The sequence below is a fragment of the Stegostoma tigrinum genome, chromosome 27 (assembly GCF_030684315.1).
Source record: "Stegostoma tigrinum isolate sSteTig4 chromosome 27, sSteTig4.hap1, whole genome shotgun sequence".
Lineage (NCBI taxonomy): Eukaryota > Metazoa > Chordata > Chondrichthyes > Orectolobiformes > Stegostomatidae > Stegostoma > Stegostoma tigrinum.
This window is the reverse complement of record NC_081380.1, coordinates 24,340,699-24,360,024: the sequence shown is the minus strand read 5'-3', so window position 1 is coordinate 24,360,024 and position 19,326 is coordinate 24,340,699. Positions and strand designations below refer to the sequence as shown.

Below are 19,326 nucleotides of genomic sequence, written 5' to 3'. Positions count from 1 at the left end.
ATAATTCTTCACCTTTCTCAAAAATTTAAATTTCTACTTCACCTGACTCCTTTTCCTTTCAGTTTTTACTTGAATTGACATTCTTATCCTAAACTGTCCTGGTTTGGAAGCGCCTCAAACTAGACAAGACACTGTAATGACTGGTTTCCTCAGAATTGAACTGAACCAAAACCGGCTAGGAAAGAAACTTGGTTCTGAACTCAACTCTTAATTCTTCTCAACTTAAAAAGTTAGTGTTTCTGAACTGAGCTAAAAGCAAAACTACAGGTTTAATATATTTATGAACCAAAAAAAGTATCTACATCTTATTCAATTAACACTGCAGGAGTTCTCCCAAGCCCTTGTTTTTATTCATGTGTCTTCTTGGAACTGGTGCTTCTAGGTCACTGTTCCTGAAGAACTTTCTGACCTCTTTCTTTAAGAAAAAATCCCTTTTGCAGACAAACCCACATCTGTATGCTTTTCCTTCAAAACTAATCCAAATTCCAAAAATAATATTTTCAATACCTTTCACCACTATTATGGAATAATCATAATTATTCTAACTTTAAGATCATCTTCACAATGTAAACTTGTGATGTGGCCATACACTGGTCAGCCTTTCTTTAAAATATAATCCTTCCATTCTGCTTCACTACTTCCTCTTCACTCCTGGGTTGGATAGGGACAAAGATTTGCATGAGCTGAGAGTTGATCATACTATTTTAGCAGAACACATTGTTTCACTGGATGCATTTCAGACAATGTAATGTAGTGCTTATTTTTCTACAGGGTATGAAAGAATCAGGATTGTATTTGCTAACCAGATTATTGTGTTTTTTTTTAGGCTTTAGACATCAACATTGAAAATATCTTGTTGCGAAAGCCAGAGTTCTACTCAACTTATGGTATCGAAGTGTTAACCAATAAGGAGGTGAGATATGACTTCACTCTTTTTGTAACAGCATTTTGAGTATTCTTTGCCAAACTAATGACTTTTTTAAAAAGTCATCACCATTGAAAAGTACCCTAAAAGAGGCTTGTGCCTTTCAAATTTCATCAGTGCTTTCCATCTTCAGGAGAAGAACCTTCACAAACAGCTCCAATTCAACTTTGAGTGGCAACGTGATCCAAATTTACTAAAGCCGGGAACTGGATCATTTCCCAATATATGTATTTTTGTTTTCACCTCATTCTCAATAATTGCAAGAAATTGAAGAAGGTGGATGGGGAATTCCCGATTTTAAATAAATTTAATTGTGAAGAGAGGGAAAATAATTTGGTATCTATGATTTCCTCCCGATGTTATAGTGACAGCATCAAGAGATTTCCTCTGATATTTCTGAGCATTTGTATAAGTTGAACACATTTACAGTTTCAAGAAATACTCATCAGAGAAAGTGCTGCTGCATTTCTAGATACTGTTGCTGCACATAGTGACGGAATGAAGTCAGCCAGGAGAGCTACAGCCATCAAAAAACAGAAAAGATGGCTTAATGCTTCACACTTATCACAACTCTTTACTTGAACCTTTTTAATCACCATTTGTTCCTCCTTCGAGCACTTCTGCACCTTTTAGCATAAATTCTCACAAGTAGGTGCTGGCTGTGAAGAGGTTTATCCAGCACAACTGTCTATCAGGACATCACAGATGGTACTCTGTGCTTTGGTAATATGCACTGAGAGACTGTAAACTTCCCCTCTGATGCGTTTTAAGAAATGCACCCCCACAGTGTCCTATTGCACTGAAAGAAAGCAAAGACACATTTCTGAAACTGGTTGAAGCATACAATTTATGAATTATTTTGAAATGTATTGACTATTTTAATATAGTCAATCAGAAGAGTCATTTTATTCCCAGTAACAGCCGATGAAGGAATGACACGTGCAGTTTGTACAATAGTCTTTGTAAAAAGTTACTTGTAAGAGGAATGATGGTGAGCACACCAAGACAGCTGCCATGTCTCTGGGATTTTTACTGGAAACCATTAGGCAGAGACTTAGATTCATCTTTCAGCCAAAGAAAGTCCCTCCAAAAATTCAACACTTCACGCAATACTACAGTGGAATGTCAGTTTGAACAACAACTATCTGTTTTGGAGACAACCGGATTCGCATCCATACCAAAGGTCACTTATTTTTTCCCCAGGAGCTACCTTTTGATCTTTGGGGACCATGTTTTGGTTTTCAGAAGCTCGTTTTCCATTCTCACCAATTCCATTATAAGAGGATGCGATCACATTAATAACAATATCATTTGTATTTGTGTTGACATGTGGTATCTGATGCTGCACAGAAGCAACTGTTTAGGATCACAGTGTTATGGCTTTTAGTTTGCAAGAGAAATGATGAGGAAACTCCCCTGAAACTGACAGCAAAATTCTGGAGTCTGCACGTCCTCAATTACATGTGAAATTCAGAAAAGGTTGGTGACTTTATGCTTCCTGGCAAGGTCTACTTCAATTTGATGGCAGTCAATTAGAGAGCACTGAACTGATGAGGATGTGCCAATAGCCTCACTGGAGAAACTGTTGAGGGGGGGGATGGTGGTGCAGAAAAGGCTGAAAGAATTGTCTGGATTGTTGATTACATTCATTGGTATTTGATTTTATCAAAAATCAAGTTTTGGGTCCTTCATGGAGCATTCCCCTCCATGAGAAACTTTTCTTTTTGGCAATTTTACATAGTGCAGCATCATAAAAAGGAGCTATGTTTCTGTGGCATCATGCATTTAGTCGGCATGTTATAGCCAGGACCTTCCAGAATTTCTGTCACTGTCACTATACTTTACACAATGTCAAGCACAGCAAGCCTGAAACTGTCCTTCTCAGTGCACGTAGTGAGATGGAAATGACAAAAGAAAGCTTCTGATGGCAAAGCTATATTGCAAATACAAGCTCATGTTTTTGAAAGTATTGCTAATTTGCAGAGTCATGGAGTTGTGCAGCACAGAAATAGCCCCTTTGGTCCAACTTGTCCATGCTGACCCAGATATCCTAAATTAATTTGGCCTAATGGTACTATCACTGGACGGTTAGTCCAAACACCCAGGTAATGTTTTGGGGAGTCAGGTTCGAATCCTGCCATGGCAGATAGTGGAATTTGAATGTCATAGTGTCATAGAGATATACAGCATGGAAACAGACTCTTTGGTCCAACTAGTCCATGCTGACCAGACATCCTATATCTATCTGGTCCCTTTTGCCAGCATTTGACCCATATCCCTCTAAACTCTTCCTATTCATATACCAACCCAGATGCCTTCAAATGTTGTAATTTTACCAGCCTCCACCACTTCTTCTGGCAACTCATTCCATCTACACACCACCCTCTGCATGAAAAAGTTGCCCTTTGGGTCCCTTTTTATATCTTTTACCTTTTCACCTAAACCTATGCCCTCTACTTTTCCCCCACCTCAGGGAAATGGCCTTGCCTATTTACCCGATCCATGCCCTTCATGCTTTTATAAACTTCTACAAGGCAACCCCTCAGTCTCAGCTCCAGGGAAAATAGCCCCAGCCTATCCAGCCTCTGCCTACAGCTCAAACCTGCCAACTCTGGCACCATCCTTAAATCTTTTCTGAACACTTTTTCTAGCTTCCTGTAGGATGGAGACCGAAATTTCACGCAATACTCCATAAGTGGCCTAATCAATGTCCTCTATAGCTGCAACATGACTTCCCAACTCCTGTACTCAATGCACTGACCAGTAAAGGTAAGCATACCAAATGTCGTCTTCACTGTTCTATCTACCTGTGACCCCAATTTCAAGGAACTATGAACCTGCACTCCAAAGTCTCTTTGTTCAACAACACTCCGCAGAACCTTACCATTAAGTGTACAAGTCCTGCCTTTATTTGCCTTTCCAAAATGCAGCACCTCTCATTTATCTAAATTAAACTCTGTCTGCCACTCCTCGGCCCATTAGCCCATCTGGTCAAGATCCTGATGTTCTGAGGTAATCTTTGCTGTCCACTGTGCCTACAATTTTGGTGTCATTTACAAATTTACTAACCATACCTCTGTTCACATCCAAATCGTTTTATACAAATGTCAAAAAGCAGTGGACCCAGCACCGATCCTTGTGGCACACCGCTGGTCACTGGCCTCCAATCTGAAAGTAACTCTCCAGCACCCTCTGGCTTCTACCTTTTGAGCAGAATATAATAAAAGAGCCTGTTCACCCTCTCTCTCTATAGCTCAAACCTTCCAACCCTGGCAATGTATGTGTCTGATGGTCCATCTACAATGGCCACCCATCCTTGGTGCTGATATCTCAGTGCTACCCACTCCCTAATTCCCAGCATAACATCTGGTCATTGTTCAATGTGGGAGTGTCACATGTGGGAACTTATTAAAAAGCAAGACAAGACATGACAAAAATGCAGTAAGCCTCTGAGTTCTGAATGAGGTGTCAAAGCACATAAAGGCAAGGCGAGGCAAGACAGATGCTGTGAGCATCCAAGCAAGAACAAACTGAGTGAGGGCTAAGAGATTAAGCGAAGAGCCCGGAGGTGAAGCTGCCTCAAATGCATGGTTCAGGTGCTGTCTGTGCACAAAGTGTCCTGGCAGTAACCTTAATGCAAGATGTGGGCACACTCCAGCTAGGCCAGCATTTGTTGTTCATCCCTAGTTACCTAGAAGGCAGCAATGAAGGAGAAAGCTGTATTCTGAGTGGGTTGGGGGCGTGGGGAACCTGATGTGTGTCTAATAGCAACCTCCATGCACCAGGTTTGCAGGTGGTCATTGCCATGTAGTGTGTGGAGTAAGACGTCTGGCCAAGATGGAGGCACAGGGACCAAAACAGTGAGCTGGAGCCACCAAGTATTTCCTGTGTGTTTCATGAGTGATTGTCACTTCTTTCTCTCTGGCACGTGGGGGCACTAGGAAATTGCATAGAAATGAGGTAAGATGAGGTATTAAAATGATGTAGATACATGCAAATGGACATCTTGTTTTTGGCTAGCAAGATTCTAGCTTTGCTGGTCAAGCCTTGAGTGGAAAACCAATCTTTTTTGTTTTCTCTATGTTGAGAATTTAACTTTTTCTGTTCTTTTTTTACCCACAACATTCAAAGGCTAGGAAAATCCAGCCCATAATTATTATTGAACTGAAGCTTTCTTCTGCTTCTAAAACAAAATCATTTGTAGGATGTCTGTTTAATTGTGATATGAAAATATACTTTTTCTTTTCCAGAACCTATTTGTTCATTGATATCTGTTTTGTAGCTTAATTCCATGTTTCTTTCCTAATCATTTATTTCATTACCATTAAAATTTTTCATGTCAAAACATTACAAAAATCAGTGGCTTTTACTTCCTGGTTTCTTGTCTGTGTGCATACTCTGATTTGATTGGCTGCTTACCTTGCTTCATGATATCACTGCTTTTGCAGGCCTCTTGGTTTATAACCGCTTCAAACTGATGTCTGCCCAAATGAACTCCACACCATGGAGATGATTAGATCATTGTGGAGAATTTTCTTCCAGTTTCATGTTATATTGTAGCTTCTTTCTTCAAACTCGGTTTAAAATTGCCGGGATGGTATTTGTGGATAGGTCTCAAGATAGTCTGCTTCTTCTGGATTCTGTCTTCTTGCTTTCCTGCTGAACGTTGATGCCTTCTGAAGAGTTCTGTTCACAGTGCTGAGTTAGAAACCAGCTCTCTTGTGACTAAAGTTTGCATAAAATCCTAACCCTTATTTCATTGATCTAGCTTTCTAGAGTATTCATAGTTGAAGCCTAACAGATGAGACACTGGGAATTCAGTACTGCATCTTGAAGCACTGATACTTTATTTTCATTAATTTTAACTAATTTTTAATTTTAATTAAAAGTGTACACACTCCAGGCTCTAGTTTTTGTTGAGTCTATGTCCAGCCTTGTAAGAATGCGATGGATCACACTAACATTGGTTTAATTACATTAGTTCTTTGGCATGTACAGAGCATGTTGGTGCCACCAAGGATCAATGAACATATCTTCAGTTAAAGAGATGAAGAAATGAAGCTTTCTGCACGTGTTCAGTTCCTCTGAATATTTATGCTTTACATCTAGGCGGTGTCTTTTAATGAGACCACTTTTGGATTGAAATGTATTTTTCTGTTTTATTGTGTTTAGGCAACATCAGTGAACACAAAAAAAAGGAAAGTCAGTTTCAAAGATAGAACTACGCAGCATTATGACAACCTGTTGCTTGCAACAGGCAGCATGTAAGTGACTGACTACCTTCAAATCAAAGATAATAAAATGTGAGGCTGGATGAACACAGCAGGCCAAGCAGCATCTCAGGAGCACAAAAGCTGACGTTTCGGGCCTAGACCCTTCATCAAAGAGGGGGATGGGGTGAGGGTTCTGGAATAAATAGGGAGAGAGGGGGAGGCGGACCGAAGATGGAGAGGAGAGTATAGGTGGGGAGGTAGGGAGGGGATAGGTCAGTCCAGGGAAGACAGACAGGTCAAGAAGGTGGGATGAGGTTAGTAGGTAGGAGATGGAGGTGCGGCTTGGGGTGGGAGGAAGGGATGGGTGAGAGGAAGAACAGGTTAGGGAGGCAGAGACAGGTTGGACTGGTTTTGGGATGCAGTGGGTGGAGAAGAGCTGGGCTGGTTGTGTGGTGCAGTGGGGGGAGGGGACAAACTGGGCTGGTTTTGGGTTTCCCTACCGCATCCCAAAACCAGCCCAGTTCATCCCCTCCCCCCACTGCACCACACAACCAGCCCAGCTCTTCCCCTCCACCCACAGCATCCCAAAACCAGTCCAACCTGTCTCTGCCTCCCTAACCTGTTCTTCCTCTCACCCATCCCTTCCTCCCACCCCAAGCCGCACCTCCATCTCCTACCTACTAACCTCATCCCACCTCCTTGACCTGTCCGTCTTCCCTGGACTGACCCATCCCCTCCCTACCTCCCCACCTATACTCTCCTCTCCACCTATCTTCTTTTCTCTCCATCTTCGGTCCGCCTCTCCCTATTTATTCCAGAACCCTCACCCCATCCCCCTCTCTGATGAAGGGTCTAGGCCCGAAACGTCAGCTTTTGTGCTCCTGAGATGCTGCTTGGCCTGCTGTGTTCATCCAGCCTCACGTTTTATTATCTTAGATTCTCCAGCATCTGCAGTTCCCATTATCACCTTCAAATCAATCCTCCTTATGAGTATCTGCTGCTGATCATTCCACCTGTGGGTTGGGTTCCCCACAATCTGCTTCGACGCTTTTTGGTTTTATTTGATACTAGCCTGTGTGAGAGGTTGCCTGTATGAAGGGAACAAGCTTACAATCTGGGCATTTGACATACATCAAAAAAGGAAGTTTTTTTTCTGTTTATTTGTATAAGCCAAATGCACGAGTCTTCCACAGTACATTTTTACTTATATAAGGAGATCATTGCAATTGCTTTAACCGTGATGCTGTCTTGACAATGAAATATCCATTACCATCAAATTGCCTCACTTTTTATATTTAAGTTCTTAAACTCAACATGGTTTGTGCCGTAAACTTAAATATTTTGGCTAACAGCCCACCCCCTGAATAAAGCGTGTAGCATCTTTGTGTTTCTTTGAGCTTCTGCATTGTCCTGTTTATGGCATATTGTCTTTCTAAATACAGACCTAGAATGCTTGGTTGTCTAGGAGCAGATCTAGGAAACGTTTGTCTCTTGCGCAGTCTTGATGATGCGAACAGAATCAATGAACTCGCAACAGCAAAGAACGTTATTATCGTGGGAGCCTCATTCATTGGTAATTTTTAACATTTTGTATTGAAGCTTTGCTCACATTATAGGTATCTATGTATTAATAGAGGGCTGGAAATGTTTTTGGACATGTTATATGTAGTAGTTTCACAAGGCAGTACTGTACTGTTATATATTGCATTACAAGCCATTGGTGATTTTGTACTGAGGTAGAGTGCTACCGTCAATGTTCCTTTACGTGCTATGTATAAGGATCTATTGAAAAAACAGTAGTAATAGAATAAATCACTATTGAGGCTTAATAAAAAGAAGTACTTGTTTTAACAACAAAACATAACATGCCATTTTCTTAAGGGTATTGATTCTCATTGCTTAAAAACTATATTAAATGAATAGCATCTCAAGTTGTTTGTTCTGTTTCCTTCAAATATTTAATCATTCTGCAATACTTGTGTAAATGGCTTTAAAGATGGTAATTTTGCACAAACTCAATGCTGTTTTTATTCTCTTGGTCTCTTCCAAACTTTTAAACTCTGCATAATGACAATGTTGGAGCATTTTCCTTGTCAGCCAGCTTTTAAATCCATTGTGCTGATAAGTTGTGGACTGTTTCTCTGTACCCTGCAATTTCATGCAAATGTTTGAAACTTTCTAATATGTGCAAGAGGCAAATTTTCCTATTTTGCACTTAGTACAGCTACCCAGGTAGAGAAAGAAAAGAATTGGGTTGGATGATCATTAACCTGTAAATTACAGATTATTTCATTTTTGAATCCAGTGATTGCTTTTTATCTTTTACCAGAACAAAAATCCCTATTTAAAAAGGTTTTGTGTAGTGATTGGAACCAGGTGAATCTTGTTAACTGTGGTTGTTAACCTGGGCCAATCAATGATCTCAATCAGGAAAGCCCTGGTTGACCAATATAAATAGGAGATGGGGTTCTACTTGCTACTGGTTCTTGGGTCACATGGGTGTTTTTCCTGGTAGTGGACTATCCATAAAATTATTTACATGCCTGTTGTTTTTACTGTGTCTTGTACCTACACACAGCTGGGAGCTGGAGAAAATAACTGTAACCGGGAGATCTGCTCCTGGGCCTGGCCTTTTTTTTAAAAACAAAATATAACCAGGAGATGAGAATCTCCTTAATTCAGAGGACTGACTCCAAACTGGCTGGCCACAGCCTGTGTACTGAGCACAAGTAAATAAAGGGTGACTGGATACAGGCAGTTTTTGCAGTTTCCCTGAGATAGCAAGAACTGCAGATGCTGGAGTCGGAAATTTCTGAAGAAAAGTCCCAATCCAAAATGTTAGACTTCCTGTTCGTCTGATGTTGCCTGACCTGCTGTGTTCCTTCAACTCCGCTCTGTTATCTAATGTCATTTCCATATCCCATTTGCTGTTGAATCTTTGAAGCCTGACCTGTATGAAAAGATTGCTTGAACTTCAACAGCCCTTTATACTTTTACAAGAAAAGCAGCAACCAAGAAAACAATCTTTCAAGGCCTTGTTAAAAATGTTTTTGGTGCTGCATTTAAAATTTTAGAATCACAGCATACCTACAATATGGAAACAGGTCTTTTGGCCCAACCGGCCCACACCCACCCTTGGAGCATCCCCCTATGACCCACCTAATCTATACATCTCTGAACCCTACGGGCTATTTTAGCACAGCCAACCCACCTAGCCTGCACATTTTTGGATTGTCGGAGGAAACCTGAACACACGGAGGAAACCCGTGCAGACATGGGGAGAATGTGCTAACTCCAGACAGACATTCGCCCGAGGATGGAAACTTCGTTGCTAATTTTAAGACTGCCTGAGGAACGGTTTCCGCTCTCTCAGGGTTGAGAGGTTTTGGAACTCCTTGCCATAGCGAGCTGTGAGGACAGAGTCCTTGTGTATTTCAGGCTGAGAGAAGTAGGTTCTCAGTCAGTTGGGTTTTTAAATAGGAAAATAAATAGGAAAAGAACAGGAAAATGGACATGAGGAACATTGGATCAGCCATGATCCTATTGGCAGAACTGGCTCAGGGTGCCTACTTCTGCTCCTAATTCGTATGGTCTTTTAATCTTTGTGTATATTGACCACAATTACTGATAGATTAACAGGCTACCTTTATCAAAAATCGACAACCCAAAATCATTTAGAGAGTAGGTGCTGGAGTAGGCCATTCGGCTCTTCGAGCCAGCACCACCGTTCATTATGATCATGGCTGATCATCCACAATCAGTATCCTGTTCCTGCCTCATCCCCATAACCCTTGATTCCACTATCTTTAAGAGCTCTATCGATTTCTTTCTAGAAAGCATCCAGAGAGTTGGCCTCCACTGCCTTCTGGGGCAGAGCATTCCATATATCCTCCACTCTCTGGGTGAAGAAGTCTTTCCTCAACTCTGTTCTAAATGGCCTACCCCTTATTTTTAAACTGTGTCCTCTGGTTCTGGACTCGCCCATCAGAGGAAACATGCTTCCTGCCTCCCAGAGTGTCCAATCCCTTAATAATCTTTTATGCCTCAATCAGATCCCCTCTCATCCTTCTAAACTGAAGTGTATACAAGCCCAGTTGCTCCAATCATTCAACATATGATAGTCCCACCATTCCACGTTTAAAGTCATATCCATGTTGTGACTTGTAATTCTTCCTTAAATATTTCTGCTTCTGGTATCCTATTTGAGAGATCAAAGCAAGATTAACTGTTATATGTGAAGAGCTTGCTGATGTACATTCTAAGTTTTTCTTACAAGTTTAAATTCTACTGTTCTTTTCCAAATTTAATTTTGTTTTAGTCTTTTCTCATCCTGTTTACCATATTGTCTGCTGTTTGCAATGCTTCTACAATTCCCTGTCTCAGTAACTCAACTCAGTGAAATATGAACTGATGGGAATTGTGTACAGTTTGATCATGACCTCCTTCGATGGTATACTCTCTTTTTCTAATGAAGTTCAACTTGCCATTGGCTTCGTTAATCGACAGACGTCTTAAAGCCAAAGTTAAATTCAATGAGACATAACTTGTTTTTAAACCAGATAAGTAGAAGAACTGCTATGCATGTGCATCACTGTGCATTCTTAGTTCAAATAACTTGCAAATTAAATGAATTATTAAATAAAGCAGTAATTAAAGGGAAATCAATGTAATTTACATGATGATCTAAATATTTGCTTTTTTGGTAAGTGAGTGAGCAGCTTTTCCACCAAGGCAACAGACCTGAAATGTAAAGTGGGTGGTAATTATTATTTCAGAAATTAGAAATCACAGCCCAAACATTGCTGTAATTTCAGCAAATATTAGAGCTCCACTTCAACTGGACAAATGAGAATGAAGAGCTAAAAGTAAAGGAAATTGTACTTTTCATTTTGTGTGATGTGGGCATCGCTGACTGGCCAGCATTTCTTGCCCATCCCTAGTTGCCCTTTAGAAGGTGGTGGAGAGCTGCCTTCTTTGAACTACTGCAGTCCACCTGCTGTGGGTTGACCCACAATGCCACTATCTGTCCAGCTGGGAAGGCAGCTAAACTACTCACAAAATGTAGGGGACTCGGTATGGAATCAAGAGCAACCAGATGGCTTTATGCTGTTAGAAATCAGGAAGAAGATTTTGGAATTATAAGGTGGCTAAGTGTGGTTTTTGGGCCTCAAGTCCTGGAGAACAGAGAAAGTACCATTATTGCAGGCACTATGCTAGGGAAACTGTGAAAGGCTACAAAAAATCTGAGAGCATGAAAAATTCAGTGCAGCCAAGAGTGGATTGAAAATCAATGTTTGGTTCTTTCAACTGAGCAAGATTGGAGCTTTGGGAAATACCCAGATTTGCTTTTAGACCAGTGAAGCTAGCTGTCTGTAAAGAGTTGGTGTTTTGCGTGTGAATGAGTGCTGGTGTGCAGTTTCTGAGTCCAGGGGAACATGGGGCAGGAGAGTGATCATTCAGAATGCGAGCAGTCATTGAAGTAGTCAATGATGGTGTGACTCTCTTGACAGAATTTAAAGTTCAAATCATGAAAGTGAAGAACTATGATCCCTCGCAAAGTTTAATGAGATTTGATGACCCACCATGTCATTCATCTCTTGTGGAGAGGTGGGGGTTTGTTGCTAAGGAAGGCAAGGGATCTGGCTTGATTGTATTTACTGTTTGCTGTGCACTGTGAAATGTTCAACTATTGTCTATTATCCATATACACATTAATTCCAGGTGTTAAACTGTAAGTTCTACGTGTAGTATAGATTGCGTTACTATTTTACTGTTGTACTGTAAAGTTTATTGTAACAAGGAATTTTATGACTATTTTCTTAACTTACCCTGGATCTCACACTTTTTGTCTGCTTTAACAATAAAATTTGCTGGTCCCTAGTAAGGTAGACTACCAAATTTGGTGTAGATTCAGAATCATAATATTATCTTAAACTGTCTATTGAAATGAATAAAGAATTACATTCATACAGCACATTTTATGCCTACCTCATATGATGGACAGATCCTGATTTTAAGTCCCATTTGAAAGTTGAGACTTCTGACAATGCAGTACTTCCTCAATAAGAATCCAGTGCCATATTCGATTCTGTGCAAACCTGAACCCAAGCTGCCTTTAGAGGCAAGTATGCTTCCACTGAGCTATGACTGATACACTGCCTCAAAATGAAGTCATGCAATTTTATTTTCATTCATTCAGGAGTTGTGGGCAACACTGGCCAGGCCACCATTTATTGCCCATCTCTCATTGCCCAGAGGGCAGTTCATAATCAACCACATTGCTGTGGGTCTGGAATCACAGGTAGACCAGAGTGCGTAAGGTTGGCAGAGATAATAGGAACTGCAGATGCTGGACAATCTGAGATAACAAGGTGTGGAGCTGGATGAACACAGCAGGCTAAGGTTTAGGAGCAGGAAACTTGACATTTCGGGCCTAGACCCTTCATCAGAAATGGGGGAGAGGAAGAGGTTTCTGAAATAACCCTCTGGGTAAGGTTGGAGGTTTCCTTCCTTTTTAAAGATATCAATGAAGCAGATTGATTGACAGTTTCATGATCACCATTAGACTCTTAATTCCAGATTTATATTGAATTCAAGTTCCGCCCTCCTAGATAGTGGAATCTGCCATGGTGTGATTTGAACCCAGGGATCTCCTGAACATTAGCTGAGTTTCTGGATTAATGGTCGAGCAATAATACCACTAGGTCATTGTCACCCCAATATTTCTTGTAACAACTTTTCCTTTGTGTTCCAGGAATGGAGGTGGCTGCCTGTTTGGTTGAGAAAGCCAGTTCTGTCTCAGTGGTTGGAAACTCTGAGGTCCCATATCAACATGTACTGGGGACAGAAATCGGAAAAACTATAATGAAGTTAAGTTGAAGTTCAGAAACCTGAAATGCAAACAATTTAAATGTTATCAATCACGTGGTTGGAAAGAGCAAACAGATTAGACAAAGTTCAGAAAGTAAAGTTTTACTTTGTGTTTTTCCATTTTCATAGAATCCGTAGTGTAGGGGGAAAAGGCCATTTTGGCCCAACAATTCCATACTCTTTCTCCCCCCCCCCCCCCCCCCCCCCACCGAAAAGCATCCCAACCAGATCAGTTCCTCTACTCCTGACTTCCCATGTCTATTCCACCTATCCTAAACATCCCTGGGCACTATGAACAATTTAGCCTGGCCAATCCACCTAGCCTGCACATCTTTGGACTGTGGGAGGAAACTGGAGCACCTGGAGGAAACCCACGCAGACATGGAGACAAGTCGCCTGAGGCTGGAATCAAGCCCAGGTTCCTGGCACTGTGAGGAAGCAGTGCTAAATACTGAGCCACCATGCTGCCCTCTTGTTATCATAATTTGAGTCAAACATTTTGGGAAGTGTGTTATTGCTCCTCAAGATCATTTGTACTTGGTCCAGTTATCCTCCACTTTTAGAATATGCCTGCACAGTTTCCAGTACCGTGTTTTATTCAAGAGAGCAAAATAAAACAGAGGTTTAACTTGGTGTTCTAAGTTTAAATGTGTAAAATTACAGGCATTTGAACTGGAAGATGTGAAGTTTTATATGACTGATCATGTGATTGAGCTAAGGGGAGAAAATGGATTGGTAAGCTTGTTAAATGTTTAGTTGTTTAAATTTACAACCATTGTTATGATTTGTTTCTGCTTCTGTAACTTGCTTTTCATTATGTTTGCAGTTGAAAGAAGCTGTGTTAGCAAGTGGGAAGGTTCTTCCAGCAGATGTCTGTGTAGTAGGAATTGGTAAAAATCTTTCTTCTAACAGGATGTTTGATTTGAACATTTTTGGCTCTTCTGACTGCTGGCATTCTGAATTTCTTTTCTGTCTTTGCATGAATGACTTGCTGTCTTGTGAAAAGGAGTGACACCGGCGACCTATTACCTTCATGGAAGCCAAATCAAGACAGATCCAAAGGGAACAGTTATTGTTGATGAGGTGCAGATTGTATTATCTTGAGTACCCTTAACATTTTTATCAATTCTTGTATGAAATAATTGTATGACACTCTTTCACCCCCCCCCCATAAAGATTTTCTTCATTTATTTTTATGATTGCTGACTTCCCTCTGCACATGGGTAAAAGGGAGTGTCTAGGGTAATTTTCAGAGTTTGTTCCCAATGCATCCAGTGTGAAAGCCATCTGGAGCTTGGAGAAACTATTTCCTGGAAGCCAGAAGGTATTTGACATATTACTTGCAAGCCTGTGGAGAAATGACTGTTTTGTGGGATGACGAAGCCATCTAGTTTAATGAATATGGCATAGGTGAATGTGATTTAACACTGCCAAGGGAACAAGTGGCAGAATTTTTGGATGAGTTGAAGTTTGTGAAGGGTGAAGGACAGGATGTCAGTGTAAAGGCATTGGAATAGTTGAGCATAGTGTTTAAGTGCTTAGGTAGGATGAAAACTGGTAGTGTTACAGAGATGGAAGTAATTAATCTTGGTGATGGACAATGAGCGTGGTTTAGAGCTTTTCTAGATGTTCAACCAGATCATTGATAATACTCAATGTAAGGAAATGCCCAGGGAAGAGGAATGGAATCAATGGCAAGACAGCAGAGCCAAATGAGGCAAGGTAAGGGCTTCAGTAGTGATCATGTTGAATCAAAGACTTTATTAGATAAGCTATCTGATACTGTGAAAATAATTGAGTTTGGCTTAAGTGGTATAAGCAATTTAATGTGAACTTGTAAATCCAGATGTTTTACATCATTGTGAAGTGATGCAAGCTCTCATAACTACCAAGTAATGATTCTCTCGTAACTTTCTGACAGAAGTGAAGCCTTGATCTATACATAGTAACTGTTTATTATTTTGAGATAAAATGACAATGTTTGATCCTTACAGGTAAGGCAGATGGATTCAGGGCATTTAGGAGAACAAGACACTGGAGTGACATAGCTATTACAAACATTTGGCTGAGGGACGGACAGGACTGGCAGCTCAATGTTCTGGGTTTTAGATGTTATGGGAAGGGGAGTGGCATTTTTGATTAAGGAAAACATTATTACTGCAGTTAGAGAATGTAGTGCTGACTAACCATTTACTGAAAATGTATGGTTTGAAATTAGAAAAGGACGATCACCTTGTTCGGATTGTACTATAGACCTCCCCTGTCAACTGTCAGTCGGAAATTGAGAAGCAAATAGATGTCAAATATATGTTTAAAATAAAATTGGTTATAATAGTAGGGAATTTTAATTTTCCAAGCATTGACTGGGCCTGCTATAATGTTAAAGGTTTGGATGGTGAAGAATTTGTTAAATATGTTCAAGAACATTTTCTTGATCAATATGTAAATATTCATACTAGAGAGAGTAAAACTTTACCTTTTCTTGGTAAATAAGGCAGGGCAAGTGAGTGAAGTGTTAGTAGTGGAAAACTTTGGGACTAGTGATCATAATGCTATTAGTTTCAAAATAGTTATGGAGAAAAATAAGTCTTCCATAAAAGTTTAAGTTGTTAATAGGAGTAATGCAAATTTTGATGGTATGAAACGAGAACTTTCACAAGTTGATTTGAGTAGACTATTCACAAAGGGATGACTCACAAGTAGGAAGCCTTTAAAAGTGTGATAACAAGAGTTCAGGGGCATTATATTCCTGTTAATGAAAGGCAACAAAAACAAAGTTTCCGGAAAGGTTCACCAGCATCTGTGGAGGAGAAAACAGCTAACATTTCAAGTCCAGTGACCTTTCCTCAGAACGGATGGTGGCTGGGAAAAAGTCAGTTTATATGCAGAAAATGGGGAGGTGCGTGGGGTAGGGAGTAAACGATAGGATAGAGCCCAAAGAGAGAGAAAGAGACAGTCGGACAGACAAAGGAGTTGCTAACGATCAGACTGGGAGGGTGAATGGTTGTTAATAGCGACTGTTAGTGACTAACAACGGGTGGGGGGGGGTGTAGTGGCAGGCGATGTGGTAACAAGGCCTGGTGTGTGTTGTTGGGGGGTTGGGACATGGAGAGTTTAGGCCCTAAAATGATTGAACTCGAAATTGAGTCTGGAGGGCTGTAGGTTCCCCAAGCAGAAAATGAAGTGTTGTTCCTCCAGCTTGCGTTGGGCTTCACTGGAACACTCTAGCAAGCGGCAAACAGATGTAGGCCAGGGAGCAAGGTGTTGCAGACAACTGGTAATTCAGGGTCTTTTTTTGCGAGCAGAACGTAGATGGTCTGCCAAGTGGATGCCAAGTCTACCAAGTCAAGAGTGACAGTCAAGGCTGGTAAGATTAGGGAACAATAGATGAATAAAGATATTGAGTTTCTACTCAAGAATGAAAAAGAATTATAGATATAGACAAATGGGATCAACTGAATCTCTTGAAGAGTATAAATAGTGTTGGAGCAATCTTAATAAGGAAATCAGGAAGGAAAAGCAGGGAATTGAGATTGTCTGCCAAGGCTATGTTAAAGATCATCCAAAAGGATTCTACAAATACTCCTAAGAGCAAGTCAGCAACTAGAGAAAGAGTAGGACTTCTTAATGATCAACAAGGTCATCTTTGTGATCGATTATTAAATGAATATTTTGCATCAGTTTTTACTGTGAGGGGAAAAATGGAGGCTGTTGAACGCAGGGAAATAAATATTGATGTTTTGAAAACTGTGCATATTACAGAAGAGGATGTGCCAGAGGTGTTTACAAAACATAACTGGAGTGATTGGAACCAGGTGGATCTTGTTGATTGAGATCCTCGATTAGGGCTGTTAACCTGAGCCAATCAAGAAAACCCTTGCTGGCCAATATAAACGGGAGCTTTAAAATGCCCTCAGTTCAGGGGATGATTCTGAGCTGGCTGCCCACAGATAGTGACTTGGTGACTTGGTGACTTGGTGACTTGGTGACTTGGTGACTTGGTGACTTGGTGACTTGGTGACTTGGTGACTTGGTGACTTGGTGACTTGGTGACGGGACCTGACCTCCCGAGCTGTTGTTTCAGCTTGTGAACCTTGGACTGGGCCTCTGTGGGTAGGCTGAAGATGATCCACATTGGGGGGGAAGAAATAGAAACAGGAGGTTTAGAATCTCTGAGCTGGCTGGCAGGCACAGCCAGCGTACTGTGCTCAAGTAAATAAAGGGTGACGTCATGACTGGATACTGGTCTCTGTGCAATTATTTTGATAAAAGTAAGTGAATCTCCAAGATCTGATCAAGTGTCTCCCAAGACGTTGTGGGAAGTTAGCAAGGAAATTGCGGGGCTCCTTGCAATTTTTGTTTTACCAAAATGCAATGTGAGGTATTGCATTTTTTGGTAATACAAACAAGGTAGAGTCTTACAAAATTAATGACAGAGCCCTGGATAGTGTTGTAGAATAGGGAGATGGTGGGGGTCAGGTGCATAATTCTTTGCTACTTACATCACAGTAGACAGGGTGATTTAAGAAGGGGTTCAGCACGCTTGCCTTCATTGCTCAGACCTTTGAGTATAGGAATTGGGGCATCATGTTGAGGTTGTACAGGATGTTGGTGAGGCCTCTTCTGGAGTATTGTGTGCAGTCCTGGTCACCCTGTTATAGGAAGGAATTATTGAACTACGAGGAAAGGCTGAGGGACTTGAGGCTGTTTTCATTAGAGAGAAGAAGGTTGAGAGGTGACTTAATTGAAACATATAAAATAATCAGAGGGTTAGATAGGGTCGATAGGGAGAGCCTTTTTCCTAGGATGGTGACGGCGAGCACGAGGGGGCGTAGCTTTAAATTGGGGGGGTGAAAGATATAGGTCAGATGTCAGAGGTAGTTTCTTTATTCAGAGTAGTAAGGGAATGGAACGCTTTGCCTGCAACGGTAGTAGATTTGCCAACTTTAGGTACATTTTAAGTCGTCATTGGACAAGCATATGGACATACATGGAATAGTGTAGGTTAGATGGGCTTGAGATCGGTATGACAGGTCAGCACAACATCGAGGGCCGAAGGGCCTGTACTGTGCTGTAATGTTCTATGTAACCGGAGAGGGTTCCGAAAAGATTTACTGGTATGTTGCTGGGAATCAGTTGACGTGGTAGGCTGGGACTTTTTTTTTTCATTGGAGCTTTAGGAGGTTGAAACCTTTTAGAGGTTTATAAAACCATGATGGGAATAGATAAGTTGAATGACAATGGCCTTTTCCCAAGGGGTAGGGTGTTCAAAATTAGGTGACATTTTTAGGGTGAGAGAAGAGAGATATAAAAAGGACATGAGGGGCAACTTTGTATACAGCGTGGTTTGTATGTGGAATGAACTGCCAACGAAAGTGGTGGATGCAGGTACAATTAAAACGTGTAAAAAAAAAATATGATTAAGTTTATGAATGGGAAAGGTTTGGAAGGACAAGGGCCAATTGCAGGCAATGGGACTACTTTAGTGTGGGAACATGGTTGGAGTGGACTGGTTGGACCGATGGGTCTGTTTTCATGCTGTATGACTCTCTGATTCCTAAAACATCCGTCAATCTCTCTCTGTCCTGGACACAGCTGTATCATTGTTTACAGTGGGTGATGTGTTTGATCTAACTTTATGGCTGAAGATGCTGCTACTAAGAGACTAGTATATAAATCAAAAATTGGATGGGGCCAGGAATAGCTCATTGGAGACTATAGCAAATTCAGTGTAGGGTAGGAGAGCAACTTGTGCGTTGATTATTCCCCACAGCTTATGAAGATTGCTCCAGCAATGTATTAGGAAGACAGTGTGACTAGACAGTTCTTTGATCTCTCAGGGAATTAAGGGTGGCATGCAGTGGGCTAGAAAGTGAAGGTGAGGCAGAAGATCAGTCATAATGAAATTGAATGGACTCAAGGACTTGTAGCTGCTCCTATTTCAAATGTTCTTATGAGCAATGATTTCAGCTGCTGCCAAAATATCCAGGAATACATTGGTTAAGAAACATGATTCCAGTTACAAAGCATGTCATTAGATTTTTTGATAAAATAACTTTTTTGTGCTTTGTAATGAAATAAAACGGGACAGCTAGGACATTAGGCATTAGTGTTGCAAGACTTTCACAGATCTTAGAAAGGGGAGAGCAATTAAATAAGGGAAGACCATCCCATTTGTCATGATTGTATTTTATAAAAAGGGATCATAGCAATATTTTTGAAGGGCAGAAGGATGATTAGTGCAACAAGGGGACTACTTAAATTTAAAAGAAAATGAATGAGCTGGAATTTAGAGGGAAAGGAAATGAGGGTTACAAA

At 40.8% G+C, this 19,326-nt stretch overlaps 1 protein-coding gene across 1 annotated transcript in view; it reads left to right on the top strand.

Annotated features, from left to right (window-relative positions):
- Positions 1-19,326, top strand: part of LOC125464784 (apoptosis-inducing factor 3-like) — a 75,156-nt gene that overhangs the window by 30,079 nt on the left and 25,751 nt on the right. Inside the window, exons 8-14 of the mRNA XM_048557622.2 lie at positions 827-913; positions 6,098-6,189; positions 7,581-7,711; positions 12,893-13,008; positions 13,672-13,743; positions 13,835-13,898; positions 14,015-14,091. Coding sequence (XP_048413579.1) covers positions 827-913; positions 6,098-6,189; positions 7,581-7,711; positions 12,893-13,008; positions 13,672-13,743; positions 13,835-13,898; positions 14,015-14,091 — 639 coding nt within the window. The remainder of the gene's footprint in view (positions 1-826; positions 914-6,097; positions 6,190-7,580; positions 7,712-12,892; positions 13,009-13,671; positions 13,744-13,834; positions 13,899-14,014; positions 14,092-19,326) is intronic.